This window comes from Neolamprologus brichardi, chromosome 7, assembly GCF_056152115.1.
Source record: "Neolamprologus brichardi isolate AB-2024 chromosome 7, ASM5615211v1, whole genome shotgun sequence".
Taxonomy (NCBI): Eukaryota; Metazoa; Chordata; class Actinopteri; order Cichliformes; family Cichlidae; genus Neolamprologus; species Neolamprologus brichardi.
Genome location: NC_142110.1, coordinates 43,443,239 through 43,467,303, shown reverse-complemented (window position 1 = coordinate 43,467,303; position 24,065 = coordinate 43,443,239). Strand labels below are relative to the sequence as shown.

General features: G+C 42.5%; 1 protein-coding gene and 1 pseudogene across 3 annotated transcripts in view; both read right to left on the bottom strand.

Moving 5' to 3' along the window:
- sfswap (splicing factor SWAP) overlaps nucleotides 1–24,065 on the bottom strand; it is a 54,477-nt gene that overhangs the window by 9,970 nt on the left and 20,442 nt on the right. For all 3 annotated transcript variants that reach the window (XM_035906894.2, XM_006788764.2, XM_035906895.2), the window contains exons 11-18: nucleotides 21,218–21,287; nucleotides 20,306–20,409; nucleotides 20,051–20,180; nucleotides 10,069–10,265; nucleotides 4,538–4,956; nucleotides 3,517–3,648; nucleotides 2,422–2,562; nucleotides 691–763 (exon numbers count right to left, since the gene is read on the bottom strand). In XM_035906894.2, the coding sequence (XP_035762787.2) occupies nucleotides 691–763; nucleotides 2,422–2,562; nucleotides 3,517–3,648; nucleotides 4,538–4,956; nucleotides 10,069–10,265; nucleotides 20,051–20,180; nucleotides 20,306–20,409; nucleotides 21,218–21,287 (1,266 nt within the window). The remainder of the gene's footprint in view (nucleotides 1–690; nucleotides 764–2,421; nucleotides 2,563–3,516; nucleotides 3,649–4,537; nucleotides 4,957–10,068; nucleotides 10,266–20,050; nucleotides 20,181–20,305; nucleotides 20,410–21,217; nucleotides 21,288–24,065) is intronic.
- On the bottom strand, nucleotides 16,014–17,274 carry LOC148102167 (uncharacterized; annotated as a pseudogene).

Here is a 24,065-nt window from a genome sequence, read left to right as displayed (position 1 = left end):
CCGGTCAACCATCAGTCGACTTTAAACTTAGCAGACACTTTTAACAAATCGAGGCCATCTACAAATCCGTTCTCACCGCTTTGTTTTGACAAGTGTTACTTCCAAGGTTATGAGAGAAATGTTAAGTTACATTTTCATCCAAATCAAAACGGATGACAAGTCCCAGAGGCAAGCAAAATCATGAAGGTTTAATATCGGTCGTTCCGTGGCAACGAACCAAATTCAATTTGCTGCGGATGATCATTCAATATGGCTGAAAGCGAGTGAACCTGGAGTCCGCACAGTTTTCTTAACGACAGTTTCAAACTGTCAAGAAACAAAATCAGTTTTTCTCCAGGTATGATGCATGAGATTGGATTACGCTGCCACTGAATACAGAGTGCAGCTTTATCACATTTGCACCACATATAAATGTAAGACAACGGCCTCCCCATGGTTCAAACAAACAAATATAGCACACCGACGTGCTGTAAAAACACACAGAAGGTACAGGGAGAAGTGGATAAATATAAAATGAGTTCAAGTCAAAAGCTCTAAAAACTAGCTATATTTTGGTGTATGAAAGAGAACAGCACTTTCCATCATTCCTCTTTGCATGATGGAAACAAAGAACACCACTAAGTACTTTCATTGGATGGGATGGAAAAGTTCAGCAGGGGATGCATCTGGGATAAGAGCAAAGAACAATACCTGAGTTATTTTAGACTGAACAGAGGATACTATGGATGAGGACACTGCCTTGTCTTTCTCCAGAGAACCACCCCTGAAAAGGAAACAGAGGAGAAGGAAACAAAAGAGTCAAAAAGCATAAAATCAATCATGTAAACAGGAGAGAATATTCAATATTTATGATGTTTCTCTGAAATGCCCAAAGTTCGACAGGCATCGGAAGGAAAGAGGTGAGAGAAGTGTCCTGTAACACTGAAATATCCATCTAGAGCTAAAAGACCAAACACAGACAGAGTATTTAATCATGCAGACAAATTTCAGGCCTCAAGTTCAGCTTCACAGCTCCGTCCGAAGCCTAAATGTCGCTACAGTCCAGCATTTCATAATTCATCAAGAGATTTAAAAAAAGGAACAAATCATGTCCAAGTTGATTGAACACAACAGGTGAACACAACTGCAGAAAAGACCGCTGCTCATGATAACAATTTTAGCTTTTCTTCCTCTCACGAAGATGGAAGATTTCAAACGTTTGTGCGTGTGCACGGCACTCAGTACAAAGTACTACCTGCCCCTCCCGCTGTTATTATGGCATCATGATCTAGTTTCCTTTCCCCGGAGAAAGTAAACAGCAAAACCTTTCATGCTTTCACCCACAGTTTAGGAAGAAAGGGCAACAAAAGACTGTCTTCTATTGGAATGACTCCTGCGTCTGCCAGGATAATTGCACCCCACATGAAAAGACGAGCATTTACTAAATCTATGGAAGAAAAAGCATTCTCCTTCGCAACAAAGCGCATGAGACGGCTGATATACTGGTTAAGCAGAGCTTTTAAAAACATTAAATTATGGTGCATGCAATACTTCAGTTTGAACATAAAAGGAACTGTTGTGTTTTTCAATTTTGCAGAAGTAAAAAATATTTACATTGTTTCCTGTTTTCCCAGAAGCCTGTTTTTTAATGATGGCAGATTTTAAAAGTTATGCTGGGTTACACAAACTAAAGACTGAAAAATAAAACTTTTATACACTAAACTACAAAACAATTAAACATCCACAAACGCACGGATTGGTATCAGCTAGAAGGCATGAAGCTTAAAATCTGGAAACTTTGCAATAAAAGAGGTGGAATTTAAAATATAGTTATTTTGTAATTAACAGGCTCTATTTACCAACAAGCCACAAGTTCATAATAAGTCCTTCCCTTTTAGTAAGATATTGAAGTGAACAGAGTGCGCCTGGCCAACATTTAGTCTTCTTGCATTGAAAAGTCAACACGCTGCTAAAGTGGCAGACTACCAACTGCAAGTCTTATCAAGTCTGTGGCCAAGATCATTAATGCGCTTTTGCCCTTGTGACCTTTAAGCTGAAAGACCCAAGCTGTGCGCTGTGATATCAGGAGAGCAAACACTGTTCAGTAGAAGGAGTTTAGAAACAGAAAAAAAAACAACAACAACAACATAAAAATAAACATTTCTAAACATTAGTCAGTGAAAAAGAGTGCATCAGCATAACCTCTGTTAGGTTCTTAAATCGGCAGCAGCTGGAGTGTTCGATTATCAGACCTAAAGGAACAATCTATTGTTGCAAATAAGAGAGATTTAAAAGCAAGAATACATCTTCTCATTTACTTGAAGCTAAAACAAAAACAAAAAAACCCAAAACAAAACATTTAAGCCTTCAGTAAAGAGACTTTCATTTACATCTACATGCTGGATGCAAGCTGGATTATTGACAAGCTTCTGGAGGGGTTACCTTGAGTGAGCCAGGCTGGAGGCGGGGCTCGCTGATGGAGACAAAACTCTGCCGGGTGAAGAGTATGGTGAGAACGAGGAGGCCGCAATTTGCATCTGTCCTGAGGATGACAAGGAGCTCCTCTGCTGTTCAGGAGGAGACCTGACAAAAGCAAGAAGAGCTAAAAACTAAAACGTCTCAATCAGATATTAACACTGCACAATAAACAGTGGTGGTTTGTATCTGCCAAGCCTTGCATGAAATATTGGTGTACTCAAAACAAAATAAACATCTTTAATTATAATTTAACTGAGCATATGAACTGCTGTAATATACACCCTTAACTTCACAGGCCAATTAAACTCTATTTAAGAGGCATTTTGCAGAGTTATTCCCAGTCTCTTACTCTGGTTTGAACAATTCCCTGCAAATTTCTTTCAGTTACAAGATTTTAGAGGATTTTCTTGCTTGTGCTGTTTTTTGTTTATAATATTGTAATATTAGTATTGCCTTGTGGTAACAACTAGTCCATTTCATAAGGCTTCATTCTTTCATCATTATTGTGATGAGAGGTTCAGCTCTTTCTTTTGGACGGATGCCTTAAAAATCTTTAGAGACTCTTTGGTATGTTGCAGAATTCCCAGGTGAATCAATGACAGGAGGCTGCCCAGTGCCTAAAGCAGTGAAACGCTAGTGAGCATATTTTTTTTAAAAACTGTACTTTTATTTTTTTGTAACAATGCCTATTTATCTGTCGGTATCAAGCGACTGTTGTACAATTATAAAGACAAAACTATATTTACTGGGATGAACTCTGCAGTGCATTTACCAAAACTTTGGGGAATCAAACTGTCTTCTAGTTACATGAAGTTGGCCTTTATGACACATGGAAAACCTTGAACACTGATAACGGTTCCCCCGCTGCTTTTGTAAAAATAAATAAAACTGAAGAATATCAAGAAAATATGGACTAACCACCCAAGAGTCGCATCATTAGTGCCCCTCTCAGCCTTAAAGGCTGCAAAAATCAATGTTTTTAGTGTGAAAACAAAGCTGCATGTGAGGACCTATGACTTGTGCGCAGAACACGGTGAAGACACCTGCTGTTAGATTTACCTGGATCTTGAAAGCCCCCTGGGCAAGTTGGAGCTGCTGCTGGGATGATAGTGTTCCCGCTCTTTTTCCTCGCGTCTCCTTTCAGATGAGTTGCCCCTTCTGTCCTTTCTCCCTGGGGAGTGTGAACGGGATCTGGACAGAGAGCAGAACAAAGAGAATGAAAGATGGAAGAAATCGTTATCAGAAGAATATCAGAAGGCAGAATATGAGAGAGAAGCAAATGTATTGGAAATAAAGAAAAAGAGGAGAAGAGTGAGGCAGAAAAAAAAAAAGATAAGCCTAATGGAGTTAAAGTGAAAAAAAGGCGACATGAGGGCTTTTGCACAACTGAAAATGAAGAAAAGATGGGTTTGAATAAGACTTTTAATTATTTCAGTAAACTTTTGGAAGACCTGAACGTCGTGCAATTTACAGATAAACAATGTTTAAATACTGAGGAACTGAACAGGGAAAAAAATCATAATTCAGTTCATTACTTTAATACAAGTTATATAAAAGGACTCACAAAATGGAAATACTACTTTTATTCTTAACTAGGCAGAAAAGCATTAAGTATTCATAAATATTTTAAGAAATTAATAACCTTGTCAGATTTCTTTCCATAAAGGGCATAGCCAAATGTATTTTGTCCCACTGCCTAATATGCAGAACATGCATGCCATTTACAAACACAGCATAGCAAGGCTGGAAAATGAAACAACCAGGATAAGATTGAGAATACAGCCTGCGTGTGTGCGTCTCTTTCCTATCACAATGTTCTAATAGTTGAACCTCTCAGTTCAGTTACCTTGCTCAAAACAAACAAACAAAAAAAATCCCCAAACCCCACAAATCTGTACAAAGGCAGCATAAACTCAAAGCAAAACATAATGACAAAAAAGAAATATCAGAAGGTAATAAAAGCTTATTTTCAGCCGCCTGTGGCTGGAGTGACCAGCATCACTGTTGCATTCATTCTGACTTTTTTGCGGTGGATTAAAAGAAATAAAAAAAGACTGACTTTTCAGTGGGAGCGTCTTACCTGGACCTGCGGGATCTCCTGTAGGCACTGGGAAGGGAGTGTTTGCTCTTTGATCTCGATGCTGACCTGGATCTTGACCTCCTCTTGTGTTTTTTCTTCTTTTTGTCTTTGTCCCTCCCTTTGTTCCTATCCTTGTCTCTGTCTCTCTGTCTGTCCCTGTCTCTGTCTCGATCTCTGTTTCGATCTCTGTTTCGATCCCTATCTCGATCTCTATCTCTGTCACGATCTCTGTCGCGTTCTGGACCTTTGGAGGAGGTAATATAAGAGGAAGATGATGATGACGAGACAGATGGGGGCTCCCTGCTGTGGTGGCTTCTATGGTTCTCCACAGACAATCTTTGATCCTGAGCATAAACAGGTGGTGCAGGGGATACTTGAGGAGGTGCAGGATCCGCGAAAGCAGAAAAAGCTTCTTGCAGCTAAAGAAAGACAAAATGAGGACAGAGAGCAAACAAACGTCAGTATTATTTTGTTGTTTATTTCCCCCCACATGCACATTACCTTCCTATATCTGATATTGTGGACAATTAACAAGCTTGTCGACTTAAAAAGATGAAGGCAATGGACAACCCTGGCTGGAATCTGTTTACCCCAGTTGGGGGAACACTGTGCAAGTAATTAGGTTAACTGGTGACAGATCAGTAACATCAGTAGCATCTTAGAGAGCCATAGTTTCTCTAAAAGATAGGCAGAGTTTCACCAATCTGTAAAACACATACGTCTATAAATTGTGGAACTATTTCAAAATCCATGTTTCTCTGTACAATTCTGAAGACTTTGAATATATAACATCAAAAGATTCCTGGAATCAGTATTGGATGCTTGTGATCTTCAGGGCCTTGAGTGGTACTACATTAAAAACAGGCATAATTCTGTTATGGAAATCACATAACACAGCTCACCGTGACATTCACAAATGCAGGTGAAAGCTATATCGTGAACAGAAGCCACAGATAAACATGAACCAAAAACGCCACTCTGGGCTAAAGCTCATTTAAAATGGACTGAGTGGAAAACTGTTGGTCAAATGAATTTAAATGTGAAATGTCTTTTTGGAAAACATGAATGCTCCGTCCTCCAGACTAAAGAGGAGAGGGAGGATGTGGCTTTTTCCAAAGCAAAGTTCAAAAGCCTGCCTCTCTGATGGTAGCTTGCATATCTGGAAAGGTGCCACCAGAGCTCAAAGGTATATACAGGTTTTAGAGCAACATATGCTCCCATTCAGACAACAACTTTTTCAGGGAAGGTGTTGCATATTTCATATCATTCCATATTTACATCTAGATGAGGCCTTTCTCAGCAAGACATTGCTCAACCGCATACTGCATCTATTCCAACAGCATGGCTTCAGAGTAGAAGAGTGCGCGTGCTGAACTGGCCTGCCTGCAGTCCACACCTTTGACCAGCTGACAGCATTCGTTGTATCACTAAATTTACAATCCCAGAAGTCCCACAATTGTTGAGCAGCTAGCTACTATCAGACAACAATGAGACAATAGTCCTCTCTCAAAAAAGGGGGGGGGGGGTGGGTGTTGCTACACAGTGGCCTTGTCCCACCTTTTTTGACACATGTAGCTGCCATTAATTTTAATATGCCCTTTTAAAAAACAAGAAAAAGAAAAAGGACGTGTACTCCTAGAAATATTTGATATATTCTCTATTTTATATTGTAAGTAATGATTGCATTTTGTTTTTATTCACATTTTACACAGTCCCACAAACGTTTTGGAGGGGTGGTTGTATTACACTATATTATGCTATAGATAGCTGAGCTACCGCGGGAAATATAAGGGTAAAATATGTCTAGTCTGTATTCACGTATGCTGGTTAAAAATGCTTTAGATAAATTTGATTAATTGTTTTCTTAATTTTCTAACTTGACTTATTTTCTGCTCTAAGGGCTGGACAGTGTCTACAATCACAAAAGGTGAAGAAGAAAAATGTATTTGAGGGTTTTTTTTTTCTCTCTTTAGAGACGGTACTATAAATAGTCATGTGCACACTGAAAGGGACAAGGGATTGTAACAAGGCTGGCTCAGGAAAAGTGAAAGTTTCTTACTCTCCTGGGAAATTATTGCTCATATTCTCTCCTTTAAAACAAAAGGAAAACTGTGGTTACACAACACAGTGCAGCCCTCTGGCTACACACTGAGTTACAACTGTCAGCTGCAAAGTGCCTCTAATTACCCCAGTGTGAGTCTGTCTGTTCATTTTAGATTGGTCAGCTGCTGGATTCACACTGAAAAACTGGCTTCTTTCCATCAGCGGATTAAATAAAGCAATAGATTTTCCAAGGACAGACTTTATCTAACAGGGTTAGGTCTTAGATTGCTCCTGAGACGGCCAATTTTAAATTTGTGTATATTCCCGGTACTAAAGGGGCATCTGGATGAAAAAGAACATCAAACGGCATCCTTTATGTGGTGAGATATAAAAAAAAAGATTATGAGTTCTGCAATAAAGCAATCCAAATACATTTTTCCAACTTCAGCTTAGTATCAACAGAGCTGTCTGATGGATCTAATTTGCCTCACCCTCACCCATCTGCTAAAATTTGTAAGAAAGAGAGAGAGAAAGGGACAAAGAGAAATATGGGGTGAGAGATGATGATGATGAAACAACATGAGAGAAGAAGCCAAAAAAAATAGAAAGAAAATGTGCTCATGACAGAAGAAAATAAGTGTCTTAAAACAGACAGAAGCAGAGAAATGGAGGATATTTATTACACTGCAGTTTTTACACCCAATCTGGTGTCTAGCTTGAGGGAAAGATAATGAAATGATAGGAAGAAACGATGGTTTCAAATTAGGATTGGCATATGGGAGGCTTATCCCAACACCAGGCACACAAAACGTCTGCCCTCTCACACCTGTTCTGGCAAGATATAGAAGTTCAGACAGTAAGAGGCGCGGGAAAGAAAAGTACTGTCCTGGGAGCATAAAGGAACAGAAGCAAAGGGAAACTACATTTCCCAAGTTTTCGTATACTAAAAACGACCTCCTATATAATAATAAAGAAAGCATTTATCACCTAAACCATGTGACCAACAGAGAAGAGCTTTTACACAGAGAATGGTCGTTAATTAAGCTGTCAGTTACAGAGCAAGCATTATCTGCTACTGTTGGTAGCCAGTTAGAGGACCGAAAACAATATCACTGCTTCATCATTGCCCTTCATTTCACTCCTCTTACCAACAGAACCAAAAGGTGCCATCTTTAGCACTGACATGTTCGAATGAAGCTGTAAGAGCAGCTGAATTAACACACCTGTGTTTGACAAAAAGACCAAATCAGCTGAACAGATAAATGACACAAGCAAAGCCAGACTGAATCTGCACCAATCTCTGAGTATATCAATCTGCAGGAAACACAAAGCTACATATCCACCACCGTCACCAGACCTCGATGAGCCAAAATGTAATAAGAAATGGCTAAAACGGCAGCAAATCACAACACTCAAAGTGTCACTTGGAAAAGGATAAATTGCCTGGGCCTGAAACGCTTAGCCAGCGGGATCTGTTTACTCATGCCAGTTTACACTATCCACTACACTGCTGCAGGATAATCAACATGATGGGTACTATGGGAAACATGGAGCGCTTACATCAACAGTTCCAAGTCAGCTCATTTTGCATCGCATCAGCAATCACATCTGTCCTCAAAGCTACTAAGAGTTCCACCAAATTGTACTAGTGGATGATCCTTCTTTGTGACCCTCCAAATTACTGCCCCTAGGATATTCACAACAATTCGTGTTAATCACGAATCACGATTTCCATACACTTGCAACAAATTCAGGTAAAATTTGTTCTTCAAAGTGACTCTCCAAATTAATAAATTGGTGAACATGTCTTACTTAAAGGGGGTTAATCTGCAAAAAGCTTTAATAGAAACTGAAAAACCTATTGACTCGAACAATTACACTGCACTGTCTGCCTTGACGATGTGTGACTTTTTAAAATGTCCTATTCAATGTGTACCTCATACCAGCATTACGTAGATTTTACTACTTTTTCCCACCACTGAAACAAAATACTTTGAAGACTGAATATACACAAAATTCAAACTTTTTTTTCAAATATTTAACTAGTACACAGCTAATTTACAGTAGGCTATTGGCCTGACTCTTGCTTCAGGATATTTACGCTCTGATAGCCACTGCAGAAGACGGAGAACATCTGGTAAAGAAAGAAAGAGCTGGCACAGTAGTGACAGCAGGCTGTCCGTCGCCACCTGGTCTAACAGGCAATATTCCAGTTCACCACAAATCAGTTGGGCTAACATGAGGAGCTGACATGCAACATCCATCACACAGACAGGCAATCTACACATCAAATGACCACTATCAGAGACTTATTTACACTATAAAGTATTGCTGCCTTTTTGTGACAGACAAAAGGCTTTAAAAATTTGCATTATTGCAACACCTTCGTAGTACTTCACAAAGGAGAATTTTAAAACAGAATCTCCGTACCCTACATGAGGTACGGAGATTTGAGAAATAGAACAAAGGAGTGAAGAAAAGGAGTTTTCTATAATTCAGTTTGTATCTTTAGAGTGACACTGGGATTTGCTGATAGGCTCTGCACCTCTCCATTGGAGTCTATAAACATTTTAGGGAATCTACAATTTAGGTAACTACAGCTGCATTAAGAGATTTACATACATTCATCACAGGCATGTATGTCAGCCTAATTTTGGGCTTTTAATTATTTTTTAACAGTTTTTTCCCCCCGGCTGGAATGAGTGTACAGCAGACAGCTTTAATGACTAGGAAAAAAAACTGCATTTTGTACTGTATTGTGTATTTTGGATTTTTAAATTATTTGTCTTGACATAAATGCTAGAGTTTATCGAAATGTGTTGTTTTTTCAGCACGGACCCAGCTTTTAAGATCAATCCACATATTTTCAATAGAGTTGAGGTTGTGGATTTGGGAAGGACATTCCAATAGCTTAATGAAGGCCTGCTTTATACAGTCCAAAATCAGTTTTGATGTATATTTGGGATCATTGTTATGGTGGAACACCTGATACTGGTGTTTCTACCATTTATCGGTGAAGTTGACAAATTTGGAGGTGGTCGTCTGTCTTCACTCCACTTTGTGCAATGTATCAATACCACTGGCAGCAAAACAACCCCAGAGAATGATGCTACCATCACCACGCCTAAGAGCTGGTACAGTGTTCTTGGGTTTGAAAGGCTCACTGAGGAGAAATTCAATTTCACCACAGTCATTTATATAGTTATACCAAGGACTCTAGAACAAAATGCAAAGAAAGTAGCATTTCCCACACTTAAGTAAGAATAACAAAGCTTAGTTTAGGACTCGTGGCCGTGTAAATATGCCTGCAAAATGTGGTGACTACATATGGTGGGTATGTGCCCCACTATATTTATGCCATTTTAGTTTTTGAGTTAATGTAGACATGTGTAACATGAATAATGATTCATATTACACTTACTATCATTTGTTAAAAATAGAAACACACAGTGACGAACACTATGCAACCTTTGCAACCATTTACCTACCTCGAGTTGTGCACATGCATCTAGCTCAGCTCTCTTTGCCTCAGGTTCTCCAGCGAATGGGCTGCGGAGAGTCTGTAGGAAGAGTGCTGCCTTCCTCTTCCTCTCTGCCTGTAGCTGTTTCTCCTTAGACTCCTTAGATGCCTGGGCCAGCTTCTCCCTGGCTGCCGCCGCTAGACGATCCTCCAGTTTCTGCTTAGCTAAGTGACGAGAGATGAGAGGGTAAACACAGGAGACATGGTTGGATTGCAGGCATTGTCCCTTTTTTGTTTTTCTCTCTGCCAGATATGCAGCTACTAAATGGCGGGAACAAAGGAAAGCTTGCTCTGAGAGAAAAGTGAGAGAAAAGGAAAGCTTGTTCTGGTCACAAGTAAATTCCCTGTGGAAATAAAAGAATTAAAAAGAAGAGAGAGCAGAGAGAGCAGAGGGACATGGGATGAAACATGAAGAGATAAACAGTGCGGGGAAAAATTCACATTTGTGAAGCGAAAAACAAGCAAAGACTATAAGAGTACATTTCTGCCCTAACTAAGGTAATGTCTGACTTTCCAAGTGCTGAAGACTGACAAAGTTTCTACTAGATAAGGCCCGACGAAATCCCAGATGATGCATAATTTCATGCAATTCAAGGTTTGTACAGAGTAGGAGGGAACGTGGGTGGAGAAGAGAAGACAGGCATCTAACTGACAATGGGAGTGGAAAAAAAATGCATGGTTTGAGAGATGAGGAAAGGAGATGAAGTGACAGAGATGGGTAGGGGATACATAGGTAAGAAGAGCACAGCTAATGTAATGGGGCACAGGGAGCAACGGCATGAGCGAGCAAAAAAAAAAATAGGGAAGACAAGACAGTATAAAAGCAACTGCTTGCGGAAAACAAGTTGTATAAGTTATGCAACCGCTGGGTCTACTGTTATCTCTTTGGGGTTAAAAATAGGCTGGCTGCTAAGGCAAATCATATTTGAGTACAATGAACAACAGCCAAATGGAGCAGAATCGGTACCCTAGACACTGACATTGTCCTGCCTAGCCTCAATCTGACTCCTGTATTTATAGATACATTTGACTAATGTAATAGAACAATAAAACTAAACCAAACTCCTTACTTCCATTTACTTCCACTTCATCATTTGGGGCTCTGTCAAGTCGTTATTTCAGTCATGTATCAGGTGAACCGTCAAACATGATCTACCTTTAACTGTTTTTCTTGGTTTAACGCTTAAAATTTTTAATCAATATGCTTAAATTAAGACATGCCTTGTGACTGTTAAAAAGAAGTTTATTAAAGCCTTTCTTGACTTCTTGCAAAGAGCCAGAAGCCCAAAAAGTGAGGCAGCAGGCATTTCCTGAATTCTCCTAGCTGGAGGCTTCAGGTCGTCTTTTATTTCCTCCAACAAATTAAGAAATGTCTCGGCAATCGATATGTTCTGCCAAACACCTTCCTTATTTCAAATAAAGTACCTGAAGTGGAGAAAAATTCTCTTTCTTCTACCCCACACGCTCTGGTTCGTCACAGAGCCCGTTCTTAGCAGCAACTACTGCATTCATATCAAGCACAAAATGGGTTACGCTGCATTTTTGAGTGTTGGGGTGCACTCACCATCTTTAGTCAATACCAATTCCATGTGAATGAAATAAAATAATGAAATGAAAATTGTGTTTGTACAAAGACTAAAATCACACACATTTAGTCGAAAATGATGGCAGTCTGAACAATTTATGCAGCTCTCCCTAAAAACTGGACATGATGGCGCTGTTCCAGGCCATCAACACAGATGGCAACACAGACACCGTTTCTCCTATCTGATCAAGTTAGGCCTGCTGACTGACAGCCACTTTGCCATACAGCAAAACCATTTCAGTCAGCTTTTTATTAGGGTCTTCCAGTCTTTCTCTTTTGTCTGTCAGCTCCAGGAGAGGCCATTACACTCCAAGAGTGTTCCACTGAACCTAAACGGCACCCGTCAACCATCTTGATGCTGAAAAGTTACACATTTGTCTTTGACTGTCTGTCCGTCTATCGTTTCAGGCTCCGTTCTGCAGCTAAGAGATTATTAAACTTGCTCTCTATCATCAGACATCAATGCGGCATTCTTACAGACCTAAGATGTCTGTTGGCCATTAACTGACAAAAAGGCCGGCATGTCAATCACATCTCTCTGACAAGCATGGGGATAGACATTTAATAACTTGAGGTTACTCTATTCCGTAACCCCCGTTCTCTGATAACATGAGTGAGGTGTCTCACTATGGGGAACGCTCTCTCAGCGTTGTCCTCAGAAGCCTCTATATCATTAGTCCAGCCAGTATTGGCTGGCAGTCATGACGCTTGCGTCAGGGAGGGGCCAACCTCCTCCCTATAAAAGGGTGTGACGCAGCATCATCCGTCATTCAAGATAAGCTCACCTCTTCCTCGCTTCGTGCAAGGAGGGTGATCTGGTGAGACACCTCACTCATGTTATCAGAGAACAGGGGTTACGAAATAGAGTAACCTCAAGTTCTCTTTCAAACATTCGTTTCGGTGTCTCACTATGGGGATATGCAGACTCCCGTATTGCCAGATAAGCCCATCTGAACGACTGACTGCCAATTTAGGAGGTCTCGTGGGGACCCACACTTAACACAGTGTGGGCTAGAGACGGTGCAGTGACATCCAACCTGTAAAACCTTGCAAAGGTCAAAGGTGAAGCCCAGCTCGCAGCTGCACATCTCTCTTCTATAGAGACACCCCTAAAAAGGGCCCAAGAGGTTGCCATCCCTCTGGCAGAATGAGCACGAAGTCCCTCCGGGGGGGGGCAGACCTGTGCTGGAATAAGCCAATTGGATCGCCTCAACAATCCAGTGGGAAATGCGTTGTTTGCTAACGGGCTTGCCAAGATGTGGTTTAGCCCAGGAAACAAACAGCTGATCCGACCTCCTGAAAGCCTTCGTTCTCTCTATATAGGTACATAAAGCCCTAACTGGACAGAGAGCATGTAGGCGCTCCTGTTCAGGGGAGGAGAAAGGAGGAGGGCAAAAAGCTTCCAGCTCCAATGGGGTGCATTGGAGATAAGGGCACAAAGACCGGATTTGGCCTGAGTGTGACTCTAGAGTTATCCCGCGTGAATCGGATGCACTCTTTGTGTATTGACAGCGCATGAATATCACAGACACGCTTCGCAGATGCGAGAGCCAGGAGCAATGCAGTCTTCAAAAACAGGATTTTTATTTCCACCTGGTTTAGTGGTTCAAATGGTGGCTGTGAAACTGCCCCCAGCACCAGGGATAAATCCCACGTGGGAACGAGAGGTTTAGACACTGGGTGGAGCCGTCGTGCCCCTTTCATGAAACGGCAGACTAGCGGGTGATGGCTCACCGGGCCATCCACGAAGCCCACATGGCAGGCTGAAATGGCTGCTAGATATACTTTAATTGTGGAAAGGCCTTTCCTTTGTCTAACAGTTCTTGGAGAAAGGAGAGAATTGTTGTCACAGAGCACTGAAAGGAGAGAGTGTGAGACTTTCCACACCATTCCTCAAATACCCTCCACTTGTTCTCATACAATGATCTTGTGGAGGGGGCTCTAGCACTCTGAATAGTGGCTATAACACCCTGGGGGAGTCCTGCCGTACTCAGATTCAACCTCTCACGGGCCAAGCCCACAGGGCAGGGCGCTCGGGGTGAGGGTGAAAAATCTCCCCCCTGGCTTGGGAGACTAGGTCTCGTCGGAGAGGGAGAGGCCAAGGTTCGCTCCACAAGAGGGGCATAATCTCCGCTAACCAATGGGACCTCATCCACCTTGGGGCGATCAATATCATTGTTAGCCCTCTCTCTCACTCTGGTTAGAGTGGGAGAAATTAAGGCCAGCGGAGGGAACACATAAAGCAGAGCATGTGGCCAGTTGTGAGCTAATGCGTCTACCCCTAGCGGAGCCTCCTGGTCCCTCAGGGAGAAATACAGTGGACACTGAGCGTTCTCCCTCGAGGCAAACAGATCGACCTGTGGCTGGCCAAAGCGGATCCAGATTTGGGTCACCACATGTGGGTGCAGGGTCCAGTCCCCGTACTGCGGGTTTCCCCTGGACATTAAGTCTGCTCCCAAGTTCAGAGCTCCTGGAATGTGAGTAGCTCTCAGTGACAACAGATTGATGCTGCTCCACATGATCAGTCTGCGAGCCAGCATGTGCAAAGGATGGGAATGTAACCCGTCCTGTCTGTTGATGTATGCCACAACAGTGGTGTTGTCTGTTCTGATCAGAACATGGTGGTTTCTCAACAGGGGAAGGAAGTGTCTCAGTGCTAGAAATGCTGCTAGCAATTCTAGCCAATTTATGTGAGCACCCCTCTGTTGTGAGTCCCAGCTGCCGCTCACTGCTCTGCCCTCGTGAGTGGCATCCCAGCCCGTGAGACTCGCGTCCGTGGTCACCACCTTTCTGGCTGTGACAGCCCCCAGTGACACCCCCTGAGTGAGAAATGTGGGATTTCTCCAACAGTGGAGTGCTGCAGCGCAGTCTGCTGTCACTCTGATATAGCGGTGGGTATGGCGCTTTCGATTCAGTCTCAGTGATGCAACCCATCGCTGAAATTCCCTCATATGCAGTCTGCCTAGTGGAATGACTGCCAGTGAAGACGCCATTAATCCCAGCATCTGCAGGCATTTTCTGAATGGGAGATATCTTCCCAACTGAAAAATGCCAGCATGTGATAGCATTTTTTTTTACTCTGTCCACAGAGAGACACGCTCTGTACGAGGCGGAGTTTAGAGCTATTCCTATGAAAGAGATGGCTTGAGCTGGCTGCAGGACACTCTTTTGGTAGTTTATGGTGAAACCCAGAGCCATCAGATGATCCACTGTCAACCTGGTGTGCTCTCTTCCCATTATTTCGGACTGTGATAGCAGCAGCCAATCGTCTATGTATGTTGCTATGCGGATGCCCCACCTCTTCAGTGGGGCTATGGCTGCCTCTGTGCATTTAACAAATACCCGAGGGCTCAGTGAGAGACCAAACGGCAGGACCTGGTACTCGTACATTCTGCCCTGAAACGCAAAGCGCAGGAATTTTCTGTGAGGTGGGTAAATAGCGATGTGAAAGTATGCGTCCTTCAGATCTATTGATGTAAACCAATCGCCTGGGCGCACTACATGCAGCAGAGTGGTGGTCGTCAACATCCTGAATTTGTATGACCTCAGATGCTGATTTAGAGCCCGTAGGTCCAGTATCGGACGCAGTCCCCCTCCCTTCTTGGCCACGAGAAAATACTTTGAGTAAAAGCCGCATTGGCTCTGCTCCTGGGGTATTTCTCGTACTGCTTCCTTTGATAGCAAGGTAGTTATTTCTTCTTGCAGGATCCTGGCTGATTCGCCTTTTGCAAGAGAGAAAATCACTTTGTGAAATCTGGGAGGGGTGGTTGCGAATTGCAAACGATAGCCTCGCTCTAATGTCCATTCTGACGCAGCGAGAGCTCGCCATCTCTCTATTCTTGCTGACAGCGGCCCCAAAGACAGGCACTCCACAGTAGACGGAGCTCTGGCTCCCTCTTGTGGCGGAAACTGATCCTTTGGGCCGGACCCGACTGCGCATGCGCGGGCGGCCCGCGCTTGACCAGCGCTTATGGGGCTGGACACCACTGAGGGAATCAACCCCGGTGGTGTCTGGGTGCGTGGGGGCATTATGTTTTTCAACATACTTTCTGTGTTTTTCACACATTTTTCCCGTGCCCTTGGCGACATGCCTGGATGCAATGGCTGAGTTTTTAATAAACAGTGTGTTCTGTGAGACAGACATGCTTGATTCAGCTGAACAGTGTCTCGCCGTCTCTTTGTTGAAATGCGCTCTGTGGAATCCAACTCGAGTCCCAGGCGCTGAAAGGTGGAGGCAGAACACACTTCTCCGAACGGGCTCCGGAACTGAGCCCTGGAGTGAACTTGGAGCCCGGGCTGGTCCGGCTCCGATCTCCCCGTGGGGGATGTTAGGCAGTCCGCTTTTTCTTGCGGTCCGACTGCTTGGCTGGTGGTGGGGCACCCTGAGCGGCAGCAGGCAGGACGTGTTTCCTGGGCCAGTGGGTCTTAGGGTTCTGCGATCCTAGGGGACCCTGGGCGGGTCGGTACGCTGGCTGGACGGCTGGTGACCTGAGCGAACGTGCAGCGACTGGGTGGAGGCGCAGCCTGGGTCTTCCTAGGGAGACACAGCTGCAGGGCCTCTCCCTCTTTCTTTTTCTCCTCGCACCGTCTTTGCATGGTGGCAACGGCGGTTCCGAAAAGCCCAGAGGGGTCGATGCTTTCGTCCAGAATGTCATGTTTTTCTCTGTCCGAAAGCCCCGACAAGTTCAGCCATCTTGCCCTCTCCTGTAGGACGATGATGCTGAGGGCTCTGCCCGCCGCTTGTACTGCTGCTCTAGTGAGGTGGAGACACTGGTCCGCAACTACGCCCAGCTCTTCCCACAGCTCGCTAGCATCCGGGTTCGCAGCAGCCTGGTCCTGGAGCTCTGCCGAGTAGGCTAGCAGGAGCGATGAGGCGTTCAATGCCCTCGCGGTGGTGGCAACCGATTTATACCCCTTGTCAGCCAGGGAGGACTGCAGGCGTTCGGCCTTGGAGGGCAGGGACGGACCAGATGACATGGAAAGTTTCTGGTTTGGGTGGAGATGAGAAGCCACCAGATTCTCCACTGTGGGAATTTGGTAGATGCCCTTCTCTTTCATTCCAGCGCAGTCAAACGCCGCCGCTCCCTGCACGGGGTTGGGTGACGAAAATGGCTTTGCCCAGCAGCGTGTGACCTCGTCCACGCATTCGGGGAAAAGCGGCAGTACCTGCTTAGTAGTGCTCTTTGCTATGGGGAGCCTTTTACCCTCGTATCGTGAGGTGGAGGTTTCCGTTGTCACTGCGGGCCATGGGATTGCCAGCTTTTCAGCTGCCCGTTTTGCAACGTCAAATAGCTCCATGCCGCGGGATTGTGTGCCGGGGTTATCACAATCGGCCCCTTGTGTCGCAGAATTCCGACCAGAGGGGGCAAAGAAAACGTTGTCATCCTCGTCCGAGACGAGATGTTCCGACGCTCCCTCAGAGGATTCGCTGTGTAGCTCGTCATTAGCCTCGAGAGAATCAAACATAGCTTCGCAGCTGACCTCGGCATCATCCACCAGCGGGAGGACGATATCCATCTCGTCGCCCCAGCTGGTGCCTGGTGTGGCGGACTCAGTGTGCTCCATCGGTGGGCCGACTGGAGACAGCATTGGGTCCTTCTTCGACAGGCTAGCCTGGTGGGCTAGCCTTCGGGCGAAGGCTTTTTTGGGTGATGCGAGCGCAGTGTTCGCATATACCCGGTGTGGAAATAGCTGCTTGGGCGTGTTGCAGCCCGAGGCACATCACACACACGTCATGTGTATCTGAACCTGAGATTTTGCAACCGCAGGGACAAATTCTGGGCAGCGGTTTGCAGTCAGCCATATTAAGGATGCTTGGTGTAGCTAGCTTGAAATGGCTGGACGGCTAACGCTGATCTTTTTTTCTTTTCTTCTCTCGGTCGGGTAGCTATGGTGAGCTAGTATGACCTAGCTAGTGTGGTGGCTAGCGCTTGTGCTACTGGGCTTGGTGACCGTGTGTAGCAAAGACAGTTAGCTTGGTCAGCTAACTGTTGTGCTAGATGCGTGGTGGCTAACCAGCTAACACACTCTCCGACCTGGCTCTGTGGTGAAGAGCAGGCGACTCGAAACGCGAGCCGTGCTAGCACCCGGTGACCAAGGTGTTAGCTTGCTCGTGTGCACAGTTAAGCTAGCACTCACGTTCACAGTCAGGAGAGATGAGGTTTCTAAGAAGCGAGAAGAGGAAATTGAATGACGGGTGACGCTGCATCACACCCTTTTATAGGGAGGAGGGTGGCCCCTCCCTGACGCAAGCGTCACGACTGCCAGCCAATACTGGCTGGAGTAATGGTATAGAGGCTTCTGAGGACAACGCTGAGAGAGCGTTCCCCATAGTGAGACACCGAAACGAATGTTTGAAAGAGAACACAGGTTTAAGTCATCAGGGAAGGTGTCCAGCTTTGCTGAAGCTAGGCACCAATTGCAGGTTTCTGAAGTTGTCAAATTATAACAAGACTTAAAAAAACAAAAAAACAAAAGAACTTCAAGTACATCTGTTTTCAGATTCCAATAAAATCAATTCATAAATACATAAATAAACGATACAGCTTTAAAATAAATAATCGAGAGGATAAAAAGTTTTTGAATAAGTGACTAACCCTGAAAACTTAATGGGCAAATTCTTTTCTTTTGATTTTTAAAATCTTTCAATTAGGGATGCACCGATACCGATACTGGTATTGGGTATCGGGGCCGATACTGTAAAATGTGTGTGTACTCATACTCGTAAAAGTTAACCGATACCATAAACCGATACTAACTTATTTCATTAATCAGAGGGTGGCATGTCATTTCTGTTGTAGTTTTTTAGATTGGCTACTAGGGCGACATCCCGCGCTAAACAGGCACAGGGTCAGACGAGTCAGACTGGCAGCTCCAGATAAAAAAAGAGAAACTGGAGGCTGCTGTAGCTAGGCTAAACAAAATGTCAGCAGTGTGGACCGGAACAGCCAACTTTAACTCAGGTTTTGGAAAAGCGATGAAAAATGTCAAGAGAAAATCCACGGGCAGTTAAAATAACAGAGGCTCTGACTCATTTTATCGCTCTGGATGACCGACCAATGCCAGTCGTGGAAAACAGAGGATTTTTCTCAGCATACTCGAGCTGCGATATGAAATTCCCAGTCGTCCACACATCAGGGAGATAATGGTGCCAAAACTTTCTAAAGACAAGCAGTGTGTGCACGATGTCAGTCCTTGGTTTAACGGCACAGTGGACTAATGATCCACGGGCAGATGGGAAGTTCGTTCGTCAATGCTAAATACTTTTGTTATTTTGTTTGTTTGTTTACAATATGGACACTCTGCAACAATTTAAAAGTTTATTTTATTCTCAAACCTAATTTGTATTTATTTTATTCCAAACAGAAGTGTTTATTTATTATTCTGCAAGCTCGAGACAGTGCCAATAGTTCAGTGATATTTTGTTAAATTACAATGTGGAGACTCTGCAATAATTTAACAGAAGTGCTTATTTTTCACTAGAAATTTTTTTGTGGTCATTTTTATTAAGATATTATTTATTATCGGCAGAGAATAAAATAAAACCTGTCTTCCAATTCATTGCATTTGTGTGTGTGTGTGTGTGTGTGTGTGGTAGAAGTATCAGTTTTTGTACTCTGTATCGGCAAGTACTCAGATCCAAGTATCGGTTTGAAAAAATTGGTATCGTTGCATCCCTACTTTCAATTGTTTGTGAAGGACATTCTGTAAAAACTATTACAGCACGATCATCAAAGCCCTGATCAGACCACACAGTGTAAACTTCTTGGAGAACAAAGGGGGGATTTTCTGTGTATGCATTAGGATGCAGTATTTCTATATTTTAGGCAACATATTTTCTGTTGGAAGACTTTGCTGAGCCAGCATGATGACACTCTATATCTATAATTCCATTATGCCTTTGGGGGAGATGTATATCATGCACTTTACTATACTATATAGCTAGATTCTTACCTTAGGGTACCACCCTGATAAGGGAATTTATAATTTAGACTTTTGTAGATTTATGCATCTTCTCACTTCTTTTTTTAAATTTATTTTCTACCAACCCACCCAAAAAGCCAGAAGGTGTGAGAGAAATCACTTGGAAGCTGAGCTCATTTACTGAAACAAAAACCTCACTTTTAGCAGACCTGCATTAAATCGCCATCGAGCTGGGGAAATCATCCCGTTTTTCCAATATCCTATCAACTGTACAGGCAGTGGGGCAGTTTGAGAGCACGAGAATATTTTATGACTTGTCCAAAATTATTCTCCAAATATATTTTATACTGCTTTCTGTTGCAGACATGGCTAAAATTAGCATTTAAAGAGCTACAGAACTTTCATACAGTCATTGCATTATCATTTTTTTTTAGACCTTTACCTTGCTTTGCTTCTAACTCCTCCAAACTGAGGGTGGGTTTCTTCTCTTCTGGTACGCTGACTGGAGGAGGCTCCTTATCAATCATCTCAGCTCCACCCATCACAGCTTCCAGCCCCTCCTCTTCCACCAACTTCAAGCAAACACATCAGAATTTATTCTTAAAATGGTACTAAAACAAAAATGAGTTTTAAATGTGCAAAAACTAGCCCAAGATCTAAAGTGAATAAACAATAAACAGACAAAGCTGAGCTAGACCTTGTCCTCGTCCGAGTCATCGTCCAATCGAACTCTGTTCTTCTCCAGTGGCAGCATGTCATTTTCCTTTGCCTTGATGGCAAAAGAGATGGGCGCAAAAGAGGCTGTAATGGCACAAAGACACGAGTTAAAATGATTTGAGAAAAGACCAAAAAGGATTCAGGTGAGTTGATATTGGGGAAAAAAAACATTGCACAACTGGATTTTTTTCTTGACAAATCCAAGTTAAAAAGAAAAGTTAAGCATGGAAAACATTCAGGAGAGACCAGACTTTTGAAAAATAAGGGACAGACAATAAGAGCACAGAAAGACAGATGAACATGAGAAAGACTGACATGCACAATGAAAGGTAGCATTTTATAATCAAATATCTGTGGTCTACTGGAGATGAAAGAGATCTATTGTTTCCCATTCCCCCACATAACCTTAATATAAGATCCTGATTCTTATTGTGGAGGGCTGGATACTTTACTTGTGCAACTAATCCAACTAGTTATTAGTTTTGCCTTGCGTGCACCCTGATATACTGTGTCTGAGGAGTCCGTGAATGCGGGCCTTAATTTGAATATGCGTGCATGTTTACGGCTCCCGCCAGCGTAGTGGTAAGCAGACTCTTTCATCTTTGCATAGCCATTTCCGGCCTGATATTACCAAATGAAATTGCCCGCATAAATACCAACAGACTCACAGGGGGCTATGCAGAGACAACAGTATATGACACATACAAACATCCACATTCACACCAGAGCAAATATACTCATATTTCCCCAAAGGCTTTGCATCCCATTCACTGAAGTAATAAACAAAAAAAAGGGAGGAAAAAAAACCGCCCAAAACAAAACAAAAAACATAAAGTGCAAGCAGCCCTGCGATCTGAGAATGAGTTTATTTTTGCATGAGTTTGTGTCCTACCTTTTGTCAACTTGGACTCCTTGGCTGCCTTGTCTGACTGAAGCTTATTAGAATCCTCTACCTCTTCGCTCTAGATGATGAAGCACGAGAGAATAAGGAGAGAAAATGAGAAAAGGATCAGCCTGCTTTTCTTTAAAATGTTAAAAGCTAAGCCATTAACATTTTCCAGAGGCTTCACAAATTCTGTATGTCTAAACCTTGTTGCATTTTTCAGCAATGAGTCCACGTTATGAGTAAACCAGTAGAACACGAGACAGATGGTGTTGTAAATGATATTTCTTGGGAACTTGCATGCCTTCATTTTCATAAAATGTACTATAGATTTGATATAAAGCAGCACAGTGCAAAAAAAAAGTTAGTGCTGGGAAAGTTTTTAAAACATATAGCGTCTATCCACTGTCGGTACAAGTAAACAATATTTAATTGGCTGGGTGGTTGAAAGAACCAACCTTTAGTGTTAGTGTATGTTATAGTCAAGGTATAAATTCAATGATGCATGGATCACTGAATGAGTCACTCCTGTGGTATCCAGTGAAACAATAACTCTTGTGTATAATTATTGTAATTATCCATCTGCAGGGACTTTCACAGTGCGCTAACTATTTTTTTTCAGGGTATTACAACTTAAAACCAACTTGACAAGTCTGAAAGACGTGAAGAAAAAAAAAAAGGAAACAGACGAAGGCACCTTACATTTTCTCCACATAATTTAAGTAGTTATTAGAAATAGTTCTCCAGGCTTCTTGCAGGACATTCAAAGCTCTTCTTTGGATGTTGGCTGTCTTTTGTTCTGTTCTCTGTCACTGCTTCAGTAATGTTGAGGTCCAGGCTCTGCGGAGCCCGATCCATGACTGGCCTGTTTTTCTGTCCAGTGTTTGGGATCATTGTCAATATTAAACATAAAGCTGTTGTTGCCAATTAGACACTCTCCAGATGGTATTGCACGGTGGATCAAAGTATGATGGTATTTTTCTGTGTTGATGATTCAGTTTTGGCAAGATCCCCAACATCACTGGCTAAAATGCAGCTCCAAACCATGACAGAGCAGCTACCAGTTTATACATGGCTTCAGATACTCACTGCAGGACCTCTCATGACAATCATCTTGTTACTATTATAATACTATTGAAACTTGGCTCTTTTTGAAGTCGTCTGTTATATGTAGACAGAAAACTCATTAATCCTTTGAGTTAGGTGCCTTTTTTAATGCTTGAATGCTTCATAGGTCAGTGTTAAGTGGCTTAACAAACCAAAAACAACATTCCTTTGAAAATGGTCGGGTAGCCAGTCCATGAAGAAAAGCTTTCAAAGACAGCCTGCAGAACTATTGCTCAAGACCACATTAAACAATTATAAGAAAGTCTGATTTCATGGAAGCAAAATATAAAGGAATGAGAGGTAGCTCAAGGATACCACTGACAATAGCTCGGGAATGTGATGAGATGTCAACTTTTATTTCCCACTGAGCAAGTGCATAAGAAGAAGGAAATCATTAACTTGTGTGTAGCAGTAGTCCCCTAAGATAAGTGAGAGTTTGTTCCTGCACTCATGTCAACATCAGCACCTCTTGTATCTAACTGGAGAACACAGCACTTACTGGAAAATCATTGGTCCTTGAATATGGTTTGAGGGGGAAAGACACTGTTGACTCATATCTTTCAAATACTTTTGTTAGGAAAAAATTATAGTAAGAAATTAGATAAATTAGATAGCAGACAAAGCCTGTGATTTAACAAAGAATTCACTTTTAATTATTTTTAGTTTATTTCATTAGATAAATAGTAATTTAATTTCCTCAATTTTTCTATCAACTTCCGAAGCTGTATTCATCACAGCATAACCTCCTGCACTGCAAACTGTAACGAACATTTTTTTTTGTTTTATAGTAGGAAAAAATTAAAAACAGATTTTTGAATATTAACTGACACACCTTAAGTAGTTAGGCATTTCATTGAGCACTCATTTCTCTGAATGATAACTGTTTATAACTCAAGATCAATTAATATCATTTTTACAAGTTTAATTTCACTTCTCGTTCTCCGTTTTCACTCCCGTGTACTTAATTAGAATCGAAATTACACCCTTACGTTGCCTTCTAAAATTCCTCTGTTTGGTCTGTTACTCCTTAAATCAACAGAGTATCTTCACAAAGCCTTTTTAACAGGCTTGTGTGCACAGACGAGATCAACAGAAACCCTCTGTAGTAATACCTGTGGACCAAGTGCTCTTAGCTGCCATCCCAAATTTAAACTACTGATGGGATGAGATGGAAAATTGATGATGAAGCCAATGCCACAGGAGGGAAAACCCTCAGGAGAAACATTTTATCATGTTTGAAGAATGCTTCAAAGGCAACTATCTACTATTCAGCTGTAATTGAACAGTGCTTTCAACAGTCAAAGCACTGTGAAACGCCCAGAGAATAAAACTTAAGGAAAAAAAAAAACAACTTTCAAGTCAAAGCTTACAGGAGAAGCACACTAAAACATTCTGGAATAACCTCAATTGTATAATGCAGGAATTTGATTGCTCTCACAATTACACCTTTCACTTAGCTTTTACAGTCCTTAAGTAAACGTATCCGCAGGTAACTCTTGAACACAGAACAGTTAAAAGGGTAATAATCCCTCCTTTTCTGGTGCAGCGCTCCAAACTTGGGCTACTCAAGGAAATTGGTTGGATTTCATAGAGCTTTATAGCAACACATTTTAATACTTTCCCACAGCCTACAATTGACCCTTTGCCAAATGAAATAGATTGAGGTCCCTGCTTTCATTAATTTCTCTGATTTGTTTTTCATTCATTTCTCTGATTTGTTCCAAAAAAACACTTTAGCCCCTACTGACAT